The 26,742-nt window shown below is 42.0% G+C and overlaps 1 protein-coding gene across 3 annotated transcripts in view; it reads right to left on the reverse strand.

Moving 5' to 3' along the window:
* Positions 1–26,742, reverse strand: part of CLASP1 (cytoplasmic linker associated protein 1) — a 274,154-nt gene that overhangs the window by 142,952 nt on the left and 104,460 nt on the right. For all 3 annotated transcript variants that reach the window (XM_052658970.1, XM_052658975.1, XM_052658963.1), the window contains exons 7-8: positions 23,142–23,239; positions 8,155–8,222 (exon numbers count right to left, since the gene is read on the reverse strand). In XM_052658970.1, the coding sequence (XP_052514930.1) occupies positions 8,155–8,222; positions 23,142–23,239 (166 nt within the window). The remainder of the gene's footprint in view (positions 1–8,154; positions 8,223–23,141; positions 23,240–26,742) is intronic.

Consider the following 26,742-nt stretch of genomic DNA (forward strand, 5'->3'; position numbering starts at 1 on the left):
TATGGTTTTTCCAGTAGTAATGTACAGATGTGAGAGTTGGATCATAAAGAAGGCTGAGCACCAAAGAATTGATGTTTTTGAACTAGGGTGATGGAGAAGACTCTTGAGAGTCCCCTGGACTGCAAGGAAGATCAAACCAGTCAATCCTAAAGGAAATCAATCCTGAATATTCATTGGAAGGACTGATGCTAAAGCTGAAGCTCCAATATTTTGGCCACCTGATGTGAACAGCTAACTCATTGGAAATGACCCCAATGCTGGGAAAGACAGAGCAGGAGAAGGGGGCAAGAGAGGATGAGATGGTTGGATGGTATCACCGGCTCAAAGGACATGAGTTTGAGCAAACTCCAGGAGATGGTTTAGGACAGGGAAGCCTGGAGTGCTGCAGTCCATGGGGTTGCAAAGAGTCAGACACGACTTAGCAACTGAACAACAACTCCCAAATAATCCCTATACTCTACAAGAAACAGAAGTATGACAGTTATTCTCAAACGATATTCTTTATAATTAAGAAAAAATGAATATATCCAGGAAATGGAGCAAGAGAGGAGAAACCTATCACTTTGAGCACCAACCCCCTCCCAGGCACTGTACTGGGAGATGTGACATCAGATCTCACTTACTCTGCACAACAAAAGGGCAAGCTGGCTCCCAGGAATTAAGCAATGTGCTCTCAGTCACACAGCTGAGCTGGAAAGAGTGAGAAGTGGTGAACTAAGAGGAGACAGCAGAGTCCTGTACCAGGATCTTAAGAGGAAGGATAAAGAGGACCGACAGGGAACCACAGGTGGCCCCAAGGGGGTGGCCAGACTGAGATGAGGCTGTAGGGCTAGACAGTGTGGCTGCAGCAGACTGGGAAGGATTTGGGTTATCTTGAGAGCAATGAATTGAAATAGTAAAAAGATTAAAAAAGGAAAAAAGTAAGCAGGAAAGGCAGGAGGCAGAATCTGCCTGCAACACAGAAGTGTTCTGAAAGACTCTTCAACTAACCCCTTTATGGGACTGAAGCCCACCCTCTCCAGCTACCATCACCACAGAACTAACATGGCATTATTAATGTCTTTTCCTTTCTCTTGAAACAGTAACCAACTGTATCTGTTTTCCTCTGTTCTTAGAAGCTGATGGTAACAATGGGCTGGATATTTTCAGGAGATTAATACTTGCACAATTCCTAAAAAGAATATACCTAATCTAGATAGTATATTCAAAAGCAGAGACATTACTTTGCCGACTAAGGTCCGTCTAGTCAAGGCTATGGTTTTTCCAGGTGTCATGTATGGATGTGAGAGTTGGACTGTGAAGAAGGCAGAGCACCGAAGAATTGATGCTTTTGAACTGTGACGCTGGAGAAGACTCTTGAGAGTCCCTTGGACTGCAAGCAGATCCAACCAGTCCATTCTGAAGGAGATCAGCCCTGGGATTTCTTTGGAGGGAATGATGCTAAAGCTGAAACTCCAGTACTTTGGCCACTTCATGCAAAGAGTTGACTCATTGGAAAAGATTCTGATGCTGGGAGGGATTGGGGGCAGGAGGAGAAGGGGACAACCCAGGATGAGATGGCTGGATGGCATCACTGACTCGATGGACGTGAGTCTGAGTGAACTCCGGGAGTTGGTGATGGACAGGGAGGCCTGGAGTGCTGCGATTCATGGGGTCGCAAAGAGTCGGACACGACTGAGCGACTGAACATGAACATGAATCTGGAACTGATGCTTACTTTCTATTTTAATGTTTCTACTAAATATACTCAATATAAAGGGCTATGCTTGCATCTTGAATCTGACTTGAATGGCATAATGTATTCTAGCTCTTCTTCACACAGCCCATTACTTCTGACAGATGGGAGATAAAACAAGACAAGCCATACGCTGACAACTGGTAAAGTTGGCTGGTGGCCACATGGGGGTCCATTACTCTCATCTATCTACGTTAATGTATACTTAATGTTTTCCAAACAAAGAAATGATAAGGGAAGGGTGGTCAGAAGACCTCTTGCTCAGCAGCACCCATCCCACCGTGCATCCATAGAGTTCGGCTACAAACTGTCAACCTCCAAGAAGTGCAGGTCTGATCTGCTCAGACTTCAGAAAAGTGAATACTTCACAAACAAACATCAAAGTGACAGTGCAGGTAATATTTAAATGTTAAATACTGTCGTGGGTGAAGGAAACAGTAGATCTTCTGGCCTCAGTCTCTTCCACTACAAAATAGTTTTCATCAAGAGAAAAAGGTTGGTTCTCCTTTTGGCAATGTCCTACAACAAACAGAACAGACTCGGGGATGGGGGCGGGCAGGAGAAGGCAGAAGGACAGCGAGCAGGTGGTTTTAGATACATGGGATCAGAGTGCTGGAGACGGTGAGAAGTGTCAACACCCACACGAACCAGTGATGACACACATAGGCAGGGAGGAAGATGAGGCCTTTGGGACGACAGGCAAGTTCTGATTTACACGCCTGGACAGACAGTGGAAGACAAACAGAAAAGATCAAGGACAAGGTTGTATGTAGGTGTTTGGGGTTTTGTCTTTGAACAAGAGGAAGAATATGAATCTGGATTTAGATACATGTCTCCAATACAAGAAGAAATGTCAGACAGGCAGCTCCTTCACATCGATTCGTAACACTAACACTAAGATTAGTAACACTAAGGTGTGGGCAAGAGACGCATTATCTGGCTAGTCAATGAAGTGCTGCTGCTGCTGCTAAGGTGCTTCAGTCGTGTCCGACTCTGTGCGACCCCATAGACGGCAGCCCACCAGGCTCCCCCGTCCCTGGGATTCTCCAGGCAAGAACACTGGAGTGGGTTGCCATTTCCTTCTCCAATGCAATGTAGTTCCAGTCATACATAATTACCACCCAAAGGAGAGCACTGCCTGAGAAAGAAACAGGCCTAGGACTAAGCTTTCAGAATTTAAGTGGCAGACATTAAACAAAGGAAGGACATCTAGAAAGAACAGCCCAACAACAGTAACAAATCAGAATAAGGCGAGGCCAGAGGAGCCAAGGAGGAAGGATGCTTCAAGCGGAGGCAAGGTGAGTGACTCGGTAGCGTGCAGACTGGGAAACGTCAGCGGGGCGAGCAGCACAGAGGTCACCCGGTGACAGTGCCGGCGGCTGCGTCAGTGACATGATGGAACCACGAGACTAGAGGGTCAAGGAGTGATTACAAGGTGAAGAGACTGAGACACAGGATACAGATGTTAAAAAAAACCCACAGGCCCAAAACACACAGGCACTTACACTGGGCCCCACCACCAGAGTGGAGCGCCCACCTCCCCTAGACTGCAGTGTCCTGTGGCGGGCCAGGAATTTCCCAGCCTGCACCAATGACTCATCTGTCGCAGGGGCGTCCTCCAGCCCCCAGAGGAGGATGAGGTCACTGCCACACAGCCCCATCCCATCCCCCACAGGGGCATTACTTTAGCCTGAAATATTCTGTTTCTGTCCTCCTTGTCTTGCCTTCAAAAATCTTTCCCTTTCACACTCACCAGATGGGATGCCGCCCAACTCAAGACTCATTCAATAAAGCTAATTAGATTGTTAAAATTTACTCAGCTGAATTTTGTGTTTTTTTTTTGACACAAACCACTCAGGGTAAGTGCTGTACAGGCGAAGAGAGAGGCAAAGCAATGAGAAAAACTAGATGGTGATATAGGTATGCCTGGTTTTACTGAAAGACACTCAAAATAGGCCAGACAAGTTGGGGGAGGAGAGTGAGAAAAAGCGTGGGCCAACCTCTTTCATGAAGTCAGATGCAAAATTCCTCAACAACGTAATGACAAACCGAACTGTACACAAAGAATTATACACTATGACCAAGTGGGATTTATTTCCAAGTATGAGAGAATAGTTTACCATTAAAAAAAAAAAATCAAGCAATGTTACTCACAATATCATCAGGCTCAACAGAAGCCAAAGAAGCATTTTGGGGGGAAAAACCCCAACAACCCTAAAAGGCATCCAGATTAGAAAGTAAAAAACAATCTCTATTCACAAATTAAATGATCTTATAAATAGAAAATCCTAAGGAAGCCACTGAAGGGGAAAATCAAGAGGATAAACAAGTTGAACAAGACTGCCAAATACAAGATCAAATATAAAATTCTACTGTATTTCTATATACTGACATTAAACAATCCAAAAATAAAATGAAGAAACAATCCCATTTACAATACCACCAAAAAACAAAATACGTAGGAATAGAATGAAACACCCAGGAATAAATTTAACAAAATCAGTGCAAGACTTGTACACTGAAAACTACAAAACACTGCTGAAATAACTTTAAGACCTAAATAAACTGAAACTAGAAGGCTGAATGCTGTTAAGATGACAATATTCCTTAAAATGGTCTACAGGTCCAACACAGTCCCTCTATCAGGACCCTACAATCCATATGGAAGTGCAAGGAACCCAGAAGAGACAAAACAATCTTGAAAACACCACAGCTGAGAAACTCAAACCTCAACCCAAATGTCCTTCAACTGATGAGTGGATAAACCAAACGTGGAATAATTATAGAAATAAATAAAAAGAAATGAAATGAAAAAATAAAAAGAAATGAAATACCGATATATATATACCAGGCGGACGAACCCTGAAAACATTATGTTAAGTGAAAGAAGCCATACACCATATGATTCCATTTATACAAAATATCCAAAACAGAAAAATCTGCTGTTTTGCAGAAGGTAGGCTGTCAGGGACCGGAAGGAAAGGGAAATAGTTAGTGCTAATGGGCACAAGGTTTCCTGGGGCTGAGGGCAATATTCTGGGATTAGATAGTGGTGGTAAGTATAAGATTTTCTGAATACATGAAAAACCACTTTTAAAGGTGAATTCTTTTGGTATGAATTATATCTTAATATTCAAAACAGGCTGATGATTTTGGAAAAAATTCTAACACCTAGCTGTGATAAAAACTCAGATAAACAGGAATCAATGAGCACTATCAAAAACCTACAGTTAACATCAAACTTAGTCATGAAAAACCTAGGACTGGGAACCAGGCAAGGAGCTCCATTCTCACCATTCTTACTTTAAGCTTCCAGCCAGTGCACTTAGGCAAGAAAAGGAAAAGAATACACATCTGAAAGAGACAAAACTGTTCCTGCTTGTAGATGACAGTGAGTAAACATCTTACTGATCTCCCAAAGTTACTGAAGACAGACTTAAATTATTTGGGCTAGGAATTCTAAAGCCTTTATACCTACACCCTAGATTATTCTATTCTGGCTCTAACAAAACCGTAAGAATACGAATCAACAGATCTCTCTCATTTTACTGCACTTTGCAGACACTGCAATGGTTTTTCCTCCCTTCCCTCTTTCCTTCCTTTTTTTTTTTTTCACTTGAAGGGTTTGCGGCAAACTTGCAACATGCAAACCTACTGAAGCTACTTTCCCAAACAGCACTTGCTCACCTCGTGTCTCTGTGTCACTTTTCCATTACTAGTACTATTTGTTATGGTGATCTGTCATCAGTGATCATTAAAGTTACTATCTTAAAATGATTATGACTCACTGAACAGTCAAGGTGATGGTTAGTATCCTTTTTTAGCAATAAAGTATTTTTTTAATTAAAGTACATACATTTCCTTTTTTTTCAGATATAATGCTATCACACAGTAAAAACAACTAGTTTGGTGTAAATATAACCTTTATAAGTGCAGGGAAATGAAAAACTTCACATGATCCATTTTATTGCAATATTTGCTCTATTTTAGTGGTCGGGAACCAAACCCACAGTATCTCCTAAGTATGCCTCTACAGTAAAAAGCTGAACAAGTCTCTAATAAATTCTGAGTTAAGGCCTTCTTACACACTGTCTTTTTTAAATATAGATGCATAACAGAACTGTTTCACCCTCAACCCTACCTCTATACCACATACATACACATACATGGACATACACACACATCCACATTCCACAAAAGTAAGGAAACTGGAGGCAATATTCTTACTGAGACAATTAGATTAAAACATTGCTGAGAATTACCCAAAGCCACAGGATTCATATTGTCATGTTCATTAAAACTCATAGAATAGGGACTTCCCTGGCGATCCAGGGGTTAAGACTCTATGCTTCCAATGCAAGAGGCATGGGTTCAGTCTCTGGTGGGAGAACTAAGATCCCACATGCCATGTGCAGTGAAGCCAAAAATAAATTAAAAGAAAAAATCATAGAATGTTCAAAGCATACATGAATCAATCTACCATGTTGTATGCCTTAAACTTATATTGTCCTTATACAGTGTATATCGATTATTTCTCAATGAAACGGAGGAAAAAATACTCATAAAGTGTGTGTATATATTTGTGTGTGTGTGTATTAATATATGTATGTATAAGTATAGATCTACATACAGAGAAGCCTGGTTAGGGGAGCTACAGTCTATAGGGTTGGAAAGAATTGAAAAGGACTCTGATGCTGGGAGAGATTGGGGGCAGGAGGAGAAGGGGACGACCCAGGATGAGATGGCTGGATGGCATCACGGACTCGATGGACGTGAGTCTGAGTGAACTCCGGGAGATGGTGATGGACAGGGAGGCCTGGCGTGCTGCGATTCATGGGGTCGCAAAGAGTCAGACACAACTGAGCGACTGAACTGAACTGAGCAGTACCTTGACTTGATAGATATAAAATTTTCCAGGCAGGCCTCCAGTGTGAATGTGACCTTTGTCCCCAGTGTCAGCATTATAATGAGATGCTGTCTCACATACAATAAAGTCAGGAAGCACAAACTCAGTTTCTGCCACCCCTCCTACCTCCTTGCCCAGTACTTTCTATCTTGGTGCCAGCAAGTTTTAAACTAGAAAACCACACAAACTACACAGACACACACAAAATATAAATTATGCCATGGTTAAACATAAGTTATAGAATTACAGGAAAATTAATTAGAAAAGAAAAATAACTTTGTTGGTGATAGCTAAATCATAATCTTTTTTGAATACTATGTTTTTACAAACGTACAAAAAAGAAATAAGAGGGTTAATGAAAGTGTTTTATAAGAAACAAGCTATTTAAAGACAATTCCTTACTGACAACAATGGGTATGCAAGCTGGAGTATGAGTCACAAGACCTGGATTCTGTTCCTACTCTGCCTTTAGGTACCATGTCACTCTGGGAGAAATCACTCACACTTTTTAAACAACCTCAAAATGTAAAAACTATGCTATGATCTAAGATCCCCAGCAATTGTGAAATGGCTATGATACAATGAGGTATCCAAGACTAGAAAAGTTATTGATGGCAATAGACTTTTCGATGATTCCCAAAAGGCACTAAAGATAAAGGAGAGGGTTCTACCCTCATGAACAAACAAAAAGATATTTTTGTAGTAGTATACATTAAGAAGGAAAATCAAGCAGGGTGAGTGCAGAGTGCATTCCCTCACAACACTGGGTATGCTGTTCTTGACGTCTGTGTAATGAAGGGAGCCTGCAGCTGAGACCTGGATGGAATAAGAAGGCAGCTCTAAATGACAGCCAGGGACAAGTGCCTCAAGCGGAAGGAATCATAAGCACAGAGGCCCTGAAGCAGGACAAATGTAAAATGTTACAGATTAGCAAGGAGGCCAATGGGCTGGAGCCAAGAGAACTTTTGAGAACAGTACAAGATGATCTCAGAATGGGGGGCTACACCAGACCACACAGGGCCCGCAGCACACAGTGAGCCCCTGAGCTGGGCAACCTTCAGAGGATTCTGAATGAACAAAGGACTGACATCACTTGCACTGCATTCTAAAAGGATCGCTCTAGCTGCTGAGTGGAAAACAGGCTTTGGGTGTTGGGAGAGAGTAAAACCAAGCATCTTGGTTAGGAGCTGCCACAAGTGTGCAGGTAAAATGCCACAAGGCCCTGAACCAGAAGAAGAGTAGTGGTTACATTGGGAATCTTTGGGATTCTGGATGCATTTTTAAGATAAGCCAATAAGATTAGCTAATGGATTCAGTGTAGGTTATGGAAGAAAGTCAATGACAAGATCATCGTTTCCAGCCTGGGAAGGTGGGTAAATGGAGATTAAATGCTCACATCTAGAAACTTTTAGCACAATATCAAATCCAGCTGTTCAGAATCAGAATATAGCATTCCTTGGGCTAAAAGCAAACCTGGAAAAGCACAAGTAGAATGGTTGCTTTTTCTACTCACCATTCGCAGATTGTATCATGTTTCCAGATTTTTGGACTTCATCAAATTTTGTAAAAATTACATTCAACCTGTATGAAAAAAAAAATTTATAAACTATTAACCATCACTGTTTACAATTATATTTTATACTAACATGAAGTTGAGTCTTACTCACTCATTGAGACCCATCTAATAACAACAGTAACTATGCCAACAAGAAATGAGCCATGCTTATTTTAAGCCAAGCACTGACCTAATGGCTCCAACTGAAAGATCTCCTTTAATTCTTGTAACAGCTGTATAAGAAATTATATATTATCATACCCATTTTACAGATGGAGAAATCTAGACCCCCTTACTTAAAGCGACACAGCTGGTCAGGGCGGTTCTTACTCTTGGCCAGCCCCAAGAGTAAGAACCAGAGGCCAGGCTCTCAGACATTATATTAAACTGACTGACATCTCCAAACAAAATGCATGCATCATGAAAAATATTTGTTTCTCCTATTTCTAAGCATATACTGCTGATAACTTGAAGTATAGATTTTCAGAATGCATTGATACTATAATACAAAGCCTTTTCTGTGACTTCTGATTATTTTTTAAAAATGCTACAACTTCTCTAAAAGTAAATGTTGTGACTGGATAATCTTCAGCTTAAAAATCCACATGACACACATTTTCTATTATTGGATCACTTTTACTCTGACATTTTGAAAGCAGCAAAACTCCTTAACTAGTCCAAATATTCCATCCTAGTGACACCAAAAATGCAAGGAACTGGAATCCTACCTTGTAGGAAAAGTGGAGGAAAAAAGAGGCTTTTCCGAGCAAGATACAGATATATTGGAATAAGCATAAGGGCTGAGATCACAAAGTCATGCATTTTTGCATTCAAGCGTGAGTCACCCATTTCAGGGACCAGACTAGAAATGTTAGCACTTTCTTACAAACCAGCCTGTCACACAAGTTCTAATCACTTCAAACAGGTTTGATTTCTTTTCCAATCTGGATGGAAGCCGTTTGGGAGAAGGGATGAGACCTGTATCATCTTTGGTATTCTGTGCACACCAAGCATCGTCATGCAAGAGGGCGACGTCACCACATAAGAGGGCTGGCACCTGCTGCTGCCCCCCACCCTAAAGGGGAAAGCTAGGTAGTTCACACACTCTAGTGTCAGCTTACATGTGCATTCATTCACTGGGCCAGCACTGAGCTAACTGGGTGCTGAGACTGGAAAGTCCCTACCGTCTAGAGTGCCTATTTACCTCTACTTCCTTCTAGTCTACTTACCCTGTGACATTCTAAGATACAGAGGACCCAAGATATCAGCAGTAAACAGGTAAAATGAAGGAGGTGAACCAGCCTGATGCACTGCCTCTCCTGCTTCCCATCTCATGACAGACAGTGATCTGTTCAATCCATCTCTCCAGGTAAGCCCAGATGTACCCTCAGAATCCTCCTCAGAACTGCTCCAGACAGCTATCACCAATGAATCACAATGGGCACTGAATTAAAGATCTATTTGTCATCCCTGGACCAGATGAGTAACACTACCACTCACTTTCTACTCCAGGTTTCACTGAAAATCTGGCAAGATGTCTTAGAATCAAGTTCTTATGATGTCCATCACCTTCCCTTTTCTAATTACAAAGACTCCCAATAGCTTAACAAGCCCATAAAAAATATCCCTATACAGGTTGCCGGGGCCTGCCCTGACCAAGTTACCACTTTGTTGAGTCACAACTATACTCTCTGATGTGAGCAAGCCTGCAAGTCTGCCCAGCAGGGACAAAGGAGATCTCCAGCTGGTTTTCCCTGAAATCACTGGGAGGGGGTGAGGATTTCTTCCATTCCTAGGAGGGTATTCACCATTATCCATGGCAACTGTGGAATAGGAATAGGAATAATGGTGTCAGTGACTACAGTCATAAGGTCCTGCTACTGCTAAGTCACTGCAGTCGTGTCCGACTCTGTGCCACCCCAGGGACGGCAGCCCACCAGGCTCCCCCATCCCTGGGATTCTCCAGGCAAGAACACTGGAGAGGGTTGCCATTTCCTTTTCCAACTGTAGAAGCATCTGCAAGCTCTATGCAGACCTCAGGTGATGTCTACTCACTGTGGCCACATTACCCATAACCAGCAGGCCCAACAACCAGGCCTGAAAATGCTAAATGATTACCACTCTTGGCACCTGCACCTTAATTCAGAGCTACTTCAGGCAGCCAGGCACGCCTCCCCCCTGCTCTCACATTCCTGTCTCAACAGCTGCCTTGTTCACTGCTCAGTAATGCCTGGACCATGGCTCCCGTCAAGACGGTCGCCTCCAGGGAGCAGTAATCTGCCTTCACGACAGTTCAACACCAATAAACCTCCCTTAAGAATGGCTTTTGTCTACATGCTCTGAGCACAGCTATACAAAATGCCTCTTTTGGAACCTATCAATCTGCACAAGTCTAACAGGTGACTTTTATATGTTCAGAGACACTGAATACATAGCTAATGATTACCTGCTGAAGCCATCAATTTTTTGCACTTTTTAAATCTTTGGATCAGAAATAGAAAATAAATTTCTTCACTAGTTTGACAAATAATCCAATACGATTTTTACCCTGGTTTTTCTGAATTTAAATTTTATATTCAACTCAATCCAACTGGTGTTTATTTTACTGCAAAAGTGTGATCAAATTATTCCGTCTTAGAATAGCTTATAATTTTAAAATAATGTCCTAAAAGCAAACACTAGCAATCTCATGGTAAACAAACTCTACCTATACATTCAGCTTATAACTGGCTTTTCAGTCTGTTACTCTTAAATATGAGCAGGTAACCAAGGATTATGATACATCAGCAAAACTTCTAATATGAAAAAGAGAATACACTGAACACACAGATACCCCAAAACTTCAATTTAGAGAAGAGACTACACAGTCCATGGAATTCTCCAGGCCAGAATACTGGAGTGGGTAGCAATTTCCTTTTCCAGGGGATCTTCCCAACCCAGGGATCAAACCCAGGTCTTCCACATTGCTGGCAGATTCTTTACCAGCTGAGCCACCAGCGAAGCCCAAGAACACTGGAGTGGGTAGCCTATCCCTGCTCCAGAGGATCTTCCCCACCCAGGAATTGAACCAGGGTCTCCTGCATTGCAGGTGGATTCTTTACCAACTTGAGCTATCAGGAAAGTGAAAGTGAAGTCACTCAGTTATGTCCGACTCTTTGTGACCCCACAGACTGTAGCCTACCAGGCTCCTCTGCCCATGGGATTTTCCAGGCAAGAGTACTGGAGTGGGTTGCCATTTCCTTTTCCAGAGGATCTTCCCAACCCACAGATCGAACCCAGGTCTCCTGCATTGTAGGCAGACGCTTTACCGTCTGAGCCACCAGGGAAGCCCCTCAATTTAGAGGGGAGACTATGAACAGTTTTTTTAATACATTATTTACATCTCCAAAGAAATGAGAAAATATTATAGCCATAAAAGCAAACAGGGGAGGATCCTTTCAAAAAGGTACCCTAAGAACCTTTGAAAATTTGGTCCCTCAAGGAAGCAAAGAAAACATCAGCAAAATCGGACAAAATCAAGTTTTCCAAAACTCTGGAAATTAAACAAAGGCTTGTAACAATCCAAGCATTTTTCAAGCAAAACAGGCTGAATCTTGGTAAGAACAGCAAGCTTTACATTGCTTTGGAAGGGCCCTATTTTCATTTTCAACTCAGGCTGAAAACGAACAGCCTCACAATCATGGCAGTTTGAAAACCAGCAGACTCACAACCACTAGAAATTCTGAGTTGAACAAGTCTGAAGTGAAGTGAAGTCGCTCAGTCGTGTCCAACTCTTTGCAACCCCACAGACTGTAGCCTACCAGGCTCCTCCGTCCATGGGATTTTCCAGGCAAGAGTGGGTTGCCATTTCCTTCTCCAGAGGATCTTCCCAACCCAGGGATCGAAGCCGGGTCTCCCACATTGTAGGCAGACGCTTTACCATCTGAACCACCAGGGAAGACTGAACAAGTCTGGAGACCCTTAAAAATCCCCATTCCCAGAGAACTGTCATTTTCTGATGATCTGTCTGGCATATTCCTAAACCCCCATTCACAGGGCTTGTCTTTACCTGACCTCACTCAGAGCATGCTCAGTGAGAGATCTTTCTTCCTGAGGCCACAGTCAAAAAGAATTCACAACTGTTTAACATGGCAGATGCCTGAGATGGCAATAACATTCCAGGTAAAGAAACTGTCAAAAAAACTTACAAGGAAAAACTGGAAGAAGAGATGTTCTCAGGAAACTCTGAGAAGCTCTGACAAATTCCTGGGAATGTACAAGATCACATACATGGGCAAGGCTGTGTGTATGCCCAAGAAGTATTACAGCATTAATGTCTCATCTCTGGTTGACCTTAAGACTCTGCACAAGCAGCAGTAAAGAGATCTAAAGGCAGAAAAGTATAAACTGCTTGCCATAACACTGAATAGCTACTTTGGATCTCAAAGTATGAAAGTATGTTCCAACACAGAGAGCCTTCAGCAAAGGCAATGAAAGGGAAACTTCTAATCATCAGCTGAACACTAACCCAGTCAAGCAGAGAAGACAATAGTAGCCACACACAACCAAATATACAGACCTTATAGAATTATGAAGTCACTAAGTAAGCAGTGAGCAACAAAAACGGTAAGTACCAACAACAGCAAGCCTGAGGAGAGGTGAAGAATGTGATTTTCAAAATTGTCACAATGCATAATCTTGTGTTCAGTTTCAACAAAAAACTTAGGAGACACATAAAGAAACAAGTAAATATGGCCCATACACAGGGGGAAAAAATCAGTCACAGAAACTAACCTTAAAGGACTAACTAGATGAATATTTGAAATCAACCACTATTAATATAGTTAGGAAAATATAAGAACCAAGGTCTCACCAAACAGAGAATATCGATGTAGAGACAGAAAACCCAAGAAAGAATCATGGAAATTCTCAAAATTCACAGACAACTGAAATTTAAAATTCACTAGAGGCTCAACAGTGACTTGAGTGATCTCAGAGAACAAAGCAGCAGCAAACTTGAAGATGAGTCAATTGACACTATCTGTCTGAAAAACAGAAGAAAAATGAACAGGAAAAGGTAATAATAAACAGAGCCTACGAGATTATCTTCTTCTTATACCCACATACACTCAATGGGAATCCCAGAAGGAGAGGGGAAAGGAAAAAGGACAAAAAGAATATGTGAAGAAATAATGACCAAAAATGTTCCAAATTCAGAAGTTCAACAAGCTTGCAATAGGATAAACTTGAAGAGATTCTAACCCAGACACATGAAAAGCGAAGCGCTGAAAAGAAAGGACCAAGAGAAGGACTTCCCTGGTGGCACAGTGGATGAAAATCCAACTGCCAAAGCAGGGGCTACAGGCTCAATCTCTGCTCTGGGAAGATTGCACATCCTGCAGAGCAGTGAAGCCTGCGGCCCACAACTACTGATCCCTTGTACTGCAACTACTAGAGCCTGTGCACCCAGAGCCTGGGCTCTGCAACAAGAGAAGCCACTGCAATGGGGAGTTCATGCACCACACCAAAAAGCAGCCCCCACTTACTGCAACTAGAGAAAGCCCAAGTGCAGCAGTGAAGACCCAGCACAACAAAAACTGAATGATTTTTTTTAAAAAGACCATGAGAATACTTTGAAAACAACAATTAAGAAGCCATCTGTCACAATACATGGGCTCCCGAACAAGACTAACAATTGATTTTTCATATAAAACAATGGAAATCAGACAATTGTGGGAATATAAATCCTAAAACTAAAAATCTCAACCAAGAATTCTATACCCAAGAAAATTACCCTTCAAAAAATGAAGCAGAGAAGTCTCTCTGGACCAAAGGTATTTCAGTCTTTACATGAAGCCATACTACCAATATAATAAAGTGCAGACCTGGGTAGTAGGAGAATATGAAGGAGAATTTCAGACATTTCTCAATAAGCAAAAAATAAAACAACAGACTCCTTCAACTTTAAATGAAAGAATACAATAGCCCAGATTCACATGAAGACATAAAGAACACCAGTAAAAGTTCAGTCAGCCTTCCCATATCTATGGGTTCTACATCCAGGGAGTCAACCAATGGTGGATCAAAAAGATTTTTTTAAAGTTTTAGACAGTTCCAAAACGACACCCTGATGCTGGGAAAGATTGAGGGCAGGAAGAGAAGGGGACACCAGAGGATGAGATGGTTGGATGGCATCACCGACTCGATGGACATGAGTTTGGGTAAACTCTAGGAGTTGGTGATGAACGGGGGGCCTGGCATGCTGTGGTCCATGGGGTCGCAAAGAGTCAGACACAACTGAGCGACTGAACTGAACTGAAAACGAAAACTTGAATTTTCCACATGCCAGCTACTATTTACACAGAATTTACATTGTATTAGGTATTGTTATAAGTAATCTAGAGATGATTTAAAGTATACAAATACGTTATACACAAATACTACCCCAATTCAGACTCACACATCAATGGACTTCTGACATCCACAGTGGGTCCTGGAACCAATCCCCAACAGATAACAAGAGGTGACTAATACTACAAAGGTAAATATAAAACACGGGCTTCCCTGGTGGCTCAGTGGTAAAGTATCTGCCTGCCAATGCAGGAGACTTGGGTTCAATCCCTGGGTCGGGAAGATTCCCCAGGGTAAAAAATGACAACCAATATTTCAGTATTCTTATCTGGGAAATCCCAAGGACAAAGAGGCCTGCCAGGCTACAGTCCATAGGGTCACAAAAGAGTCAGACACAACTTAGCGACTAAACAATAACAAATACAAAACATAGGTAAATATAAAATACAGAACAAATTTTTTTTTAATTGTTAACTGTCCTCTGGTCCTACATGACTTAAAAGGACACTTACACAAAGCAGTAATTAGAAAACTATATGCTGGCTAGCTTATAATGTACAAAGATGTAATATGCATAAAAAGAACAGCAACAGAGGAGAAGAAAACAGAGCTATGTAGGAGTAAAGTTTTTAATTCTAAAATTAATAATAATAATTCAAATTAGACTGCTATAATTTAAGAATGTAAACTGAAATTCCCAGAACAAACACTAGTAATTTCATTTAAAAATAGCAGGAAAATTAAACTGGCACACTAGAAAGTATCTGCTTATTACAAAATAAGGCAGCACTGGAAAGAACAGAGAAATTAAAAAGTCACGGCATATAAAACACAGAGAGCAACATAAGATAGCAGAAATAAAGTCTACCTTATCAGTAGTACATTAAATACAAATGGAATTAAATACTTCAATTAAATGACAAAGATTTTCAGGCTCAATAAACAATCAAGACCCAACTGTATGCTGTCTACAAGAGATTTCATTTCAGTCACAAAGACAAAAGGGCTGAAAGCAAAAGGATATAAAAAGATAATCCATGGAAAAAAGTGTTCGAAAGAGACCTAGGGTGGCTATACTAATATCAGACAGTATAGACTTCAAGACAAAAAGTGCTATCAGGGACAAAGAAGGACATTTTACATTGACAGAAGGATCAATTTATCAGAAAGACATAATTATAGGCATCTAAGAACAGAGCCCCCAAATATATGATACAAAAAGGTCGAGACCCTGGTTCGATTCCTGGGTCAGGAAGATCCGCTGGATAAGGGATAGGCTACCCACTCCAGTATTCAAGGCTTCCCTCATGGCTCTGCTGGTTAAGAATATGCCTGCAATGTGGGAGACCTGGGTTCAATCCCTGAGTTGCGAAGATTCCCTGGAGAAGGGAATGCTACCCACTCCAGTATTCTGGCCTAGAGAATTCCATGGACTGTACAGCCCATAGGGTTGCAAACAGTTGGACATGACTGAGCAACTTTCACTTTCAAGAACAGAGCCTCCAAATATATAACACAAAAAGTGACAGAATTGAAGAGAGAAGTAAGTAAGTCATCAGTATTAAGAGATGACTACGATATTGCAAGTTTCAATAACAAGAGAATACAGATTCTTATCAAGTGCACCTGGAACATTCTCTAGGACAGACCACATACTGGGCCATAAAACAAGCTCCAATAAATTTCAAAGAACTAAAACCATGGAACACAGGAATTATGATTTATGATTATAACAGGATAAAAGTAGAAACGAATAACAAATAGAAATAATGTTGGAATTTAATAGAACAGCCCTAAAAACAAACAGGTCAGATGAAAATAAAAGGGAACTTAGATAATACTTTGAGATGAATGAAAATGAAAGTACAACATACCAAACGAAATAAGCCAGTCAGAAAAAGACAAACACAATATGCTATCACTTATGTGTGGAATAAAAATAAAACTAGTGAACAAAACAAACAAAAAACCAGACTCACAGATACAGAAAACAAACTAGCAGCTACCAGTGGGAAGAGGTAAGGATGAGGGATAATATGTAGTTGGGGGTTAAGAGGTACAAGCTCTCTCTACTGGCAGTTGACATGTCTTGTATTATAACATCCCAAGAAGTCCACAGTAAAACCACTAGAACCAGTGAGTTCAGCAAGGTTGCAGGATTCAAGATCAGTATAAAAAAATATATATATAATCTATATATATTTATGATGAACCATCTGAAATTGAAAATAAGAAAAGAAATTCTACTTAGAATAGCACCCAAGAGAAAACACAAGGAATAAATTTAACAAAAGAAGTGCAAGTCATGTCCTCTGGACACTACTGAGCAATCATTTAAAGTAATTAAACACTTCTAAAAATGGAAAGACATTCCATGTTCATGGATTGGAAGACAATGTTATTAAGACGGTAATATTGCCCGAACTCATTACAGATTCATTTCTTACCAAAATCCCAGGTGCCCTTTTCAGGCAGAAATTGACAAATACAGCTAAAATTCACAAGGACATGCAAGGCACCCAAAATTGCCAAAACAATCTTAGAAAGAACAAACTTTGACTTCAAAATTTACTACGAAGTTGCATGAATCAAGACAATGTACTACTAGTACGACGGGCATATAGATCAACGGAATGTAAGCGAACAGAAAGAAATCTTTACATTAATGGTCAGTTCATTTTCAACAAAGTTCCAACAAAAATTCTGTGAGGATCAAAACCACAATGAGAAACCCATTAGAATGGCTATTTATCAAAATGAGACAGAAAACAACAATTTCTGGCAAGGATGTACGCTGCTGACAGAAACCCAAACAGGTGCAATAGCTACAGAACAGAACAGCAGTTCCTCAAAAAACTTACACAAAGAATTACCACTTGCTCCAGCTTCTAGACTATATACCCAAAGAACTGAAGGCAGGGAATGGAACAGGTATTTACACACCCAATTTCACAGCAGCATTACTCACAGGGCAAAGCTAAGAAGTTATAAATGGGAGAGAAAAACAAGAGGACCGGAGGATCAACTAGTCCAAGAGGTCATTACAAGGAAACCTGCCCAGAACTAGATGACATGAGGTTCCGCTGTGAAAGGCCCTCCAAATGCATAAGAAACTAGTCTCACATAAGGTCTACTCTCAAGTTTCAGATCAACAAGGAGAACAAAGAGAAGCAAGTGACCACACATGACCAGAAAATCAGAATGACTATGGACTTCTCACTAGAAACACTGAAAGCTGGGACTCAATGAGGGGAGGGAGGCACATTAGCGTCCACATTTTGGATGAAAAAAAGGACTTCTAACCTAGATTTCTAGACCCTGACAAACTATCAGTATCAAGAGAGAATAAACATATTCTCAGACTCAAAAAACTATTCTTCTCCACGTCTTTCCTCAGAAAGTTACTGGTGAGGGAGAAAACCAAGAAAGACGATGTCTCCAAGAATCAGTAGGCGCACCTGCCGAGAAAGGTGTGTGCAGCCCCAGGAGGATGATAAAGCAAAAGGCAGAAGAGGTGGCTGGTGTGGACGGGAAGGCAGACCCAAGGAGACGCACCTGACCTGGCAGTATGTAGACAGCCAAGCGCAGGAGATGCAAATAGACAACTACACTGGTGAAAGTCAGACGAACCCCGGGAACCCACAGGGTGGAGGTGGGAAGGGGGGAGGCAAAGTCATCACGGTTCACCAGATATAAACAATGAGCTGTGAACGGCACGCACAGTGACGGCAGAAAGCCAACAGTGTCCCAATCAAAACGCAGACAGGACTAGCTTTGGTGGAGGCAGAGAGGGTAAGTATACCTGAGGGAGGGTAGGAGGACAGAACTGAAATCCACCCTTCATAATGTGAAGTGAAATTCTTAAGAGTGACAAAAACTGAGAAATAGCAGTACACGCACAGCACTTAGAGACAAAGCAACAGACACAAGAGAGCCAGTAAAAACGGCTGAAGGGTTTTCCTCTGAGGAAAAGTGGCAGAAGAGATAAGAAACTGCCTTTTTCTCAATGTATCTTGTAAATCTAGTCAACCCTCTCTGTATGAATGACTTACAGAAAATAAAATTTAGAAATGACAGGGGTGGACTTCACTCGTGCTCCAGGGCTTAAGAATCCGCCTGCAAATGCAAGGAACACGGGTTTGATCCCTGGTCCGGGAAGACCCCACGTGCTGCAGAGCCAGCAAAGCCTGTGAGCCACAGCCACTGAGCCCATGTTCTGGAGCTCACACTTCCCAACAAGAGAAACCACCACAAGAAGCAGCCTGAGCGCTGCGACTAGAGAGCAGCCCCATCCCCCACAACTAGAGAAGGGCTTCAAGCAGCAACAGAGACCCCATGCAGCCAAAAAACGAACCTTTTAAAAAAAGAAACGAGAGGGGTGTTACAGAGCACATTTCTCATCTGCTTTTGCCCTGGGCCCTCCCTTTTAACGCCAAAGTTTTAGCAAGCAAATTAAAACCAAAAATAAGAAAGCTTCAATTCTCCCCTTTACAATCATTAGATAATAATGTCTAGTGAATGTCTGCAAGGTTTTTATAAACAAGTACTATGAGAGTAATATTCAAAACTGCAGGCTCACAAAGAAAGTTCACCAAAGAGTTAAAATGCATCCAACGACATGTTTTAGCTCTATCTAGAATGGCAACCCACTCCAGTACTCTTGCCTGGAAAATCCCATGGACGGAGGAGCCTGGTAGGCTGCAGTCAAGGGGGTCACTAAGAGGCGGGCACGACTGAGCGATTTCACTTTCACTTTTCACGTTCACGCATTGGAGAAGGAAATGGCAACCCACTCCAGTGTTCTTGCCTGGAGAATCCCAGGGACAGAGGAGCCTGGTGGGCTGCCGTCTATGGGGTCGCACAGAGTCGGACACGACTGAAGCGACTTAGCAGCAGCAGCAGCAGAACTTAAAACTATCATCAGATTTAAAGCAGCTGCTGTTTCAGGAGCTTGGTTCCCAAATGATGGTTCCAGAAGAAATTTCACACCAGCAATCATTTTACCAAAGCCTCATAAACTAAATCATACCATATGGAATAGAAATATTTTCTGGCATATACAGTGGGGTGACAGTGAGTGTCCACGTGGGCAGACAGCATCTGTCTGTGAAGGGAAGCCTTGGAGAGTCAGTGACAGGAACCTACCGACATTTTCCTTAGATCCAGAGACATCTCACAAATATCCTACTGCGATACAGCCTCTTAAAATGGACAGTGAGAAGTGAACCGTGTAGGACTCGGTTTCTGAACACATCATGCATGTGGATTGTGAAAACAATACGTGTAAAACAATACAAAATGTCCAAACACTATGTTGACTGACGTTCACAGCTCAGCTGTGCTGAGACCCCACACAGGGGACACCTTCCAAGATAGAGATTGGGCTGAATATCTCCTCTCTCTCCTCTGGATGAAAGTGACTTTAGCCAACAGATGACATACTCAAATAAGAATTGAACACATGGCCCCAAAGGATGATTCCAGCTCCTTCAAAGTGAAGCTGAAGAATACGCAACTCTCTCTCCTTTGTGAAATGGGCAAAGAAAACTGCTGCCTAAATCAGATCACTCTTACTACATCAGTTACCTGACATGAGAAAGGCATCCTTTTTCATCATGTATTTTATTTCCTAGAGACATAACTAATCTTCTTCTCAAATACAGTACTCACTCAATGAACAAACTCATGAGAAGATAACATTTTCTTTTTTTCTGCTGCATTGCACGGCATGTGGGATCCTAGTTCCCCAACCAGGTATCAAAATTGTGTCCCTTGAAATGGACACGTTGATTCTTAACCACTGGACTGCCAAGGACAGCTGCTAGAGGACAACATTTTTTATTCCAGGACTAAAGACAAGTTTTAGAAAACATTAAGCAAATTCCACAATATTTTGTTAGTGCTATGGAATCTTGCCAAGCTAAAGACTCTTCTATGCTCATGTAACAACAACAAAAACCCTATAATGATGTAAAAGAAGTCTAGGATACTCAAAGTATTCTAGTCGGCCACTTGGAGCCACACAGAGCAGCGGCTGTGCTTTCCAAATGATGGAAGGAGATTCTTTCTATGACCTATTCTATCTGGACTCCTCCCCATCAAAATTGAGGTGACAGTCAGAGCTTCTGACCCTCATAGTGCAAGGTTTTATGTAACTGTCTTGTAATAAATATAAAGATAAATGAAGTTTCCGATTCTTCCAGTCAAGTTTTATAAAGAACTAACAGCCTAGTTCTTCAAGCACTGTGTCTGCCAGCTTTATGACAATGGTTATAAAGCTGTGGGTCACTTCCTTAGGCTTACCCTCTCCTTTTGGTCCAGAATTTGAGGAAGGATTTCAGCTAACATGAGACAGTGGAAACTCTCATTCCTAACCACCGAGGCACTAACTCTTCTGTTACTTCTTTTTAATCTTTTTTTTTCTTTGTTTAAGGGAGTAGAGTTGACAGTGGGGAAAAAACCAAGACTGGGAGTCTGCAAGAGAAGGCTCTAGCCCCAGCTCCAGGACCTTACCTAACTCACTCTGTGGGGTCCCTAACACCAGTCCAGGTTTCACGAGTCACTGGGAGGACTCAGGGCCGCGGCACAGAGTCACACTGACAGCTGTGATTATTACAATATAAAAGGACAGAAAGGAAAATCAGCAAAGGGGTGAGGACCACAGGAAACTAGATTCAAGATTCCTGGAGTTTCTCCTGGTGGAGTCACACAAGACATGCTCAATTCCCAGCCACAAGCCGGGACAAGATGCATGGAATGCTGGCACTAGGCAAGCTCATTAAATCTGAGGGCCAGGGTTTGTGGGGCTGTTCACCCAGCACTGCCAAAGGCTCCACAATGCCAGCATCCCAACAGGAAGGCAGGTGGGCAGTCACACCCGGGCCAGACTCCCGACCCCTCTGTGGACATAATGGGCAGCCCCACATTTTGGTGTCCAGGCAGAGCCCAGGCCGACCCCACATGCAGGCCTATGTAAGGACGCCTCGGTCTGCAATGTGACTCGCCCTCTGTGCCCACCTCGCCAGACCTCAGTTTCACCATGTCACGTGCCCAGCTGTCAGCTGCTGTAGCAACCACTGAACATGACCCAGGAATCCCATGGGCAAGACAGGCCGGCCATGGCCTAGGCTCACCATGAGGCACTCAGCATGGCGACACCAGGCCTTGGGCAGGAGAGGCTCTCACGGCCAGAGACCCGTTTCTCCAGCAATGATGGTGACATCATCACTAACTAGCCCCTGCTTCCCTGCAGTCTCCAGTTTTCCCTAAGAGCCTGGTCAGTACTTTGTAGTTCTTCTCCCTCCCAAGTGTTCTCACTATATATTCAGAGGCTACAAGGTGGAGGTTCATAAAAACCCCTGTTCTCACAGATTACCTTCATGTAAAAAACATGAAAAGTAGTTCTATTCTTGTCTGTTGACCCTGTCCACTGCAAGGCTTCAGTGTAAATGGCTGGTGTCCACCACACTAACTGCTGACTCCTACCCCAGGGGTCATGGATCACGCTGTCTGCTAGTACAGAGTATCCCCAGCACCTTCTACTGTTCTGTAGTGCTTTAAAAAAAACAAACAAACAAAGGCCCAGGGACCATGATGAAAGCAACACTGGGGTCAGATGTGACACTCAACAAGGAAGGATGTCCCCGCTCAAGTGCCACTGGCACCCTGACTGCAGGGTCAGTCACCCACTTCCATCACACCCAACTGAGGGACGTCACGACAGGTGGCTCCTGTGTATCTCAATATTCTGCCCCAGATGGAGATGCCCAATACTCTGCAAGCTCATCTGTGGAATGGATAGAGAAAATGGAGCACAAAATATCAGCTTGAGCCCTGACTTTCTAGCTGGGTCATGTCTCCAGTCACTTCCTGTCACTGGGCCTCAGCTGTCCCCCTGAGCACAATGACAGGTCCAGATAAATCACTTGGTGAGTCCCATCCAGGCCTAACTTCCCAGGGTTTTCATATTACTTTCTCCCAATTAGACAGTCAAAAGGTTTAAAATTCATTTGGTATAAAATTTCTACATCATAGTTAAAGATCATAGATAACTGATTTTTCATTATTTTTAAAAGTCTGACAACAGAAACACCTGTGGACTCAAGGGGACTCTCGATATGGTAAGACAATAATCTCCTTGCACTGGAGACTTGGATGTTGAAACTGGCATTACTAGCCAGAAGGCTAACATCTCAAAGATGTCCAGAATTATCACTGATATATTTCTATCCAGATTTATCTGGGAAAGGCTTCATTCAAACAAATACATTCCAAGGCCCCAAGATACCAGGTTCCATGTACATACGAAGTGTAGAACCACATGAACCCAGAGAATGCAAAATCTTTCAACGCCAATCACTTTTAAATATGCTTCTAAAAACAGTCTGTGGCATGGGATCAGGTCAGATGTCTGGGTGAGAAAAGTCTTACTTTTGAGCAAGTGGAATGAAAGGGGACCCCTGAGACACGATCTGGACAAGATCGCCATCCACCAATCTTCTCACCATATAGTCTTTCAAAAAAAATTACCCCGTAACAAAATAAGCAGTGCAAACCAAGATGTTAACTGAGAAAGAAGAGGGAAAGAGCAAGAGAAGGAAAATGTCTGAACTCACCGGGACTGTGGCAATCCTTTCTTACTGAGATCTGCCCTCACACGTTCTCCTACATGTCTGTAAATTTCCACTAAGCTGTTTATTGCTGCATCTCGAACCTAGATATAAAAGAAGAGATCTTACAGCTGCTCTGTGTCATTCCCCAGTGCTTCCTGCTGCGGACACAACAGGCTATCCAACACCCCAAGTTCATCACCCACTCACCGACGTGACTCTGAGCACAACCCCTTAGAGACGTGGGATGAGACAAAGCCGTGCTTTGACAGCTCTGACTCTGTGGGCACAACTCCAGAGAGTATGGAAAAAAATTCAGATCCCAACCCTGTGTCCATGTTAAAGTCTATACCCCTTAGTTCTTTTCATCCTTTAAGATGATGTCTGGAAACTAGAAATTTCAGACCAAAGTGGAAAACACTACAAATAAGTGAATTATTCTAAAAAAAAAAAAAGAAAAAAAAAACCATGTAGCATTCTGGATGTAGGCCAATTAAACAAATACTTAGCAACAGAAAAGTGTGGTAAAGGTTACACAGCACCTGAATTCAAGAAGTGCAAAGTTCTAAAAGGTAGATGGGAAAAAAGTCCATAAATTCTACATTTAATACAGGACAGGATGTAATAAATGTTATACAAAAGAGTACAGAGAGCTCACACAGTAGAGGGGACTGAGCACACCAGAGGATACCAAGAAACAGTTTATGGAAGAGGAAGGAACCACTTAAAATGTGCTTAGAAACAGCATTTCAGGAGGAAGAAATGGGATGAGACAGGCTCCAAACAGGTAACCAGCCAGTGCGGAGGCATGAAGACAGAGCAGCGCGGCATAAGCTTCAGCAGTCTGGCCAAACACAGACGGGGGGAAAGGTCCGGATAAATAAGGCTCCAGAGACAGAATGAACTTTACTAAAAAAAAAAAAAAAAAACGGAAAATGGGGGAATTTGAATATGGACTGTATATATACCAAACATTAGGCTGGTGCAAAAGTAACTGGGATTTTGGATTGTTAAACTTTGCCATTTGATATTGGAATACATTCTTAAATAAATGTGGTTGTGCTATACATCATTTTAATGCACATTTCTCACTTTGTTTTATTGCTAATAACTTATTACATATTGTTTATTTTAGACTATATAAATGATGTTACACGAAAAGTAAATTTGAGTGATTTTTTATTTGAGTTCAAAATGGGTTGTAAAACAGTGCAGACAACTTACAACATCAACATCACATTTAGCCCAGGAACTGCTAATGAACATACAGTGCAGTGGTGGTTCAAAAAGTTCTGCAAAGAAGACAAGAGCCTTGCAGATGAGGAGTGCAGCGGCCGGCCATTGGAAGTTGACAACAACTAACTGAGAGTAATCATCGAAGCTGATCCTCTTACAACTACAGGAGAAGTTGCCAAAGAACTCAACATTGCTAATTCTGATCATTCAGCATTTGAAGCAAATTGGAAAGGTGGAAAAGCTCGATAAGTGGGTGCCTCATGAGCTAACCGAAAAAAAAAAGAACAAAAAAACTTGTTTTGAATTGTTGTCTTCTCTTATTCTATATGACAACAAACCATTTCTCAATTGAATTGTGATGTGCAATTAAACCCCTGGAGAAGAAAATGGCAACCCACTCCAGTATTCTTGCCTAGAGAATTCCATGGACAGAGGAGCCTGGCAGGCAATTAAAAGTGGATTTTATACAACAACTGGCGATGACCAGCTCTGTGGCTGGACTGAGAGGCAGCTCCAAAGCACTTCTCAAAGCCAGACAGGCACCAAAAAAGGTCATGGTTACTCTTTGGTGGTCTCCTGCCCATCTGATCCACTACAGCTTTCAGAATTCCAGTGAAACCATGACATCCGAGAAGTATGCTCAGCGGATGGAGGAAATGCGCCGGAAACTGCAATGCCTGCAGAAGAACGGGTCAACAGAATGGGCCCAGTTCTTCTCCACAACACGCCTGATCACACACTGCACAACCAAAGATTCGAAAGTTGAACAAACTGGGCTATGACGTTTTGCCTTATCCACATGTTCACCTGACCTCTCACCAACCAACTACAACCTCTTCAAGCATCTCTACAACTTTTTGCAGGGAAAACACCTACAAACCAGAAGGAGGCAGGAAATGCTTTCCAAGAGTTCATCGAATCCCAAAGCATGGATTTTTATGCTACAGGAATAAACAAACTTACTTCTCGTTGGCAAAGTATATTGATTCCAACGGTTCCTATTCTGATTAATAAACGTGTGTTTGAGCCTAGTTATAGTGATTTAAAATCTATGGCCCAAAACTGCAATTACTTTTGTACTAACTTAATAGTTTATCAATGTTAAATTTCTCATGTGAAAACAACATGTGATTATATAAAAATATCTCTGGTTATTATATAGAAGTAAAAAGATCATGTGTTCTAGATACTTTCAAATGGTTCAAGAATAAAAAGTATTTCTTTGTGTATATGAGTGTACATGTGTGCATAAGTATTCGTGTTGAGTTATAAAACAAATGTGACAGAACGTTAAATGGTAAATATGGCTGTTCACTATACTACCCTTTCCATTTTTCTACAGGTCTAAAATTTTGCCAGTAAAAAGGTGGAAAGAAAAAGAAAGTTTTAATCCAATGAATTCAAGGCCAGCCTGTGGGGGGTACCCGGGGGAGGAGAGCAGGTACAGACAGGAGAACAACATGATTCCAGATTTGGTCTCAAGCAATGAAATCAAAGAAACAGAGAGTGAAGGAAAGAGGAAGGAAGTAGGAATACGAACAATTTACATTCCTGAACACTGCAAGTCACCCTATGATTAACAGTAGTGCATGACAGGTAATTTTACTCACATTTTTTCCCTTGTGATAGATAGGCAAACTCCAGGTTCTTGCTATCTTCTCACCTAAAACCTGATGCTATGTACCAAATTGTGTATGTGACACCCCACCACCACCAGTGCCAGCCCCTGAAAAAATTCCTCTATTGAAGCCCAATGTGACTGCAGACAGAGACAGGGCCTATGAAGAAGGGAATTCAGGTTAAATGAGGTCATACGAGTGGGCCTGATACGACAGGAGGGCTGTCTTTGTAAGAGAGACACCAAGAGAGCTCTCTATGTCTGCAAAATGGGATGAGAACCCTCACCAGAGCCGGCCATGCTGGCACCCTGATCCAGGACTGCCAGAAACAAATTTCACTTGTTCAAGCCTCCCCGTCTATGGTATTCTGCCATGGTAGCCTGAGCTTAATAACAGAGATTACCAGACTATTTTGGAAAGGAAAAAATTTCTGATGTCAGGAAACATTTTCATATTGAGACATGCACATCTTACAAAAGCAGTCAATGCCACTGTCTGAAATAATGACAGGTGCATCACCACTGCTTACTTTTCTAATCATGGTATCTGCTCAGAGCCAGAGCAGGTCACACCGGGGAAACTCTTTAAAGAGCAATCAATATCCTGTCTGCTACTTACAAGTCCGGCTGTAAAGAGTTTAAGGGATTTAGTGGAAAAATGACTAGCCTTCTAAGTGGAATAAGTCCGACAGAGAAAGGCAAACACTGATATCACTTACATGTGGAATCTAAAAAACACAACAAACTAGTGAA

The sequence above is a fragment of the Budorcas taxicolor genome, chromosome 2 (genome assembly GCF_023091745.1).
Source record: "Budorcas taxicolor isolate Tak-1 chromosome 2, Takin1.1, whole genome shotgun sequence".
NCBI lineage: Eukaryota > Metazoa > Chordata > Mammalia > Artiodactyla > Bovidae > Budorcas > Budorcas taxicolor.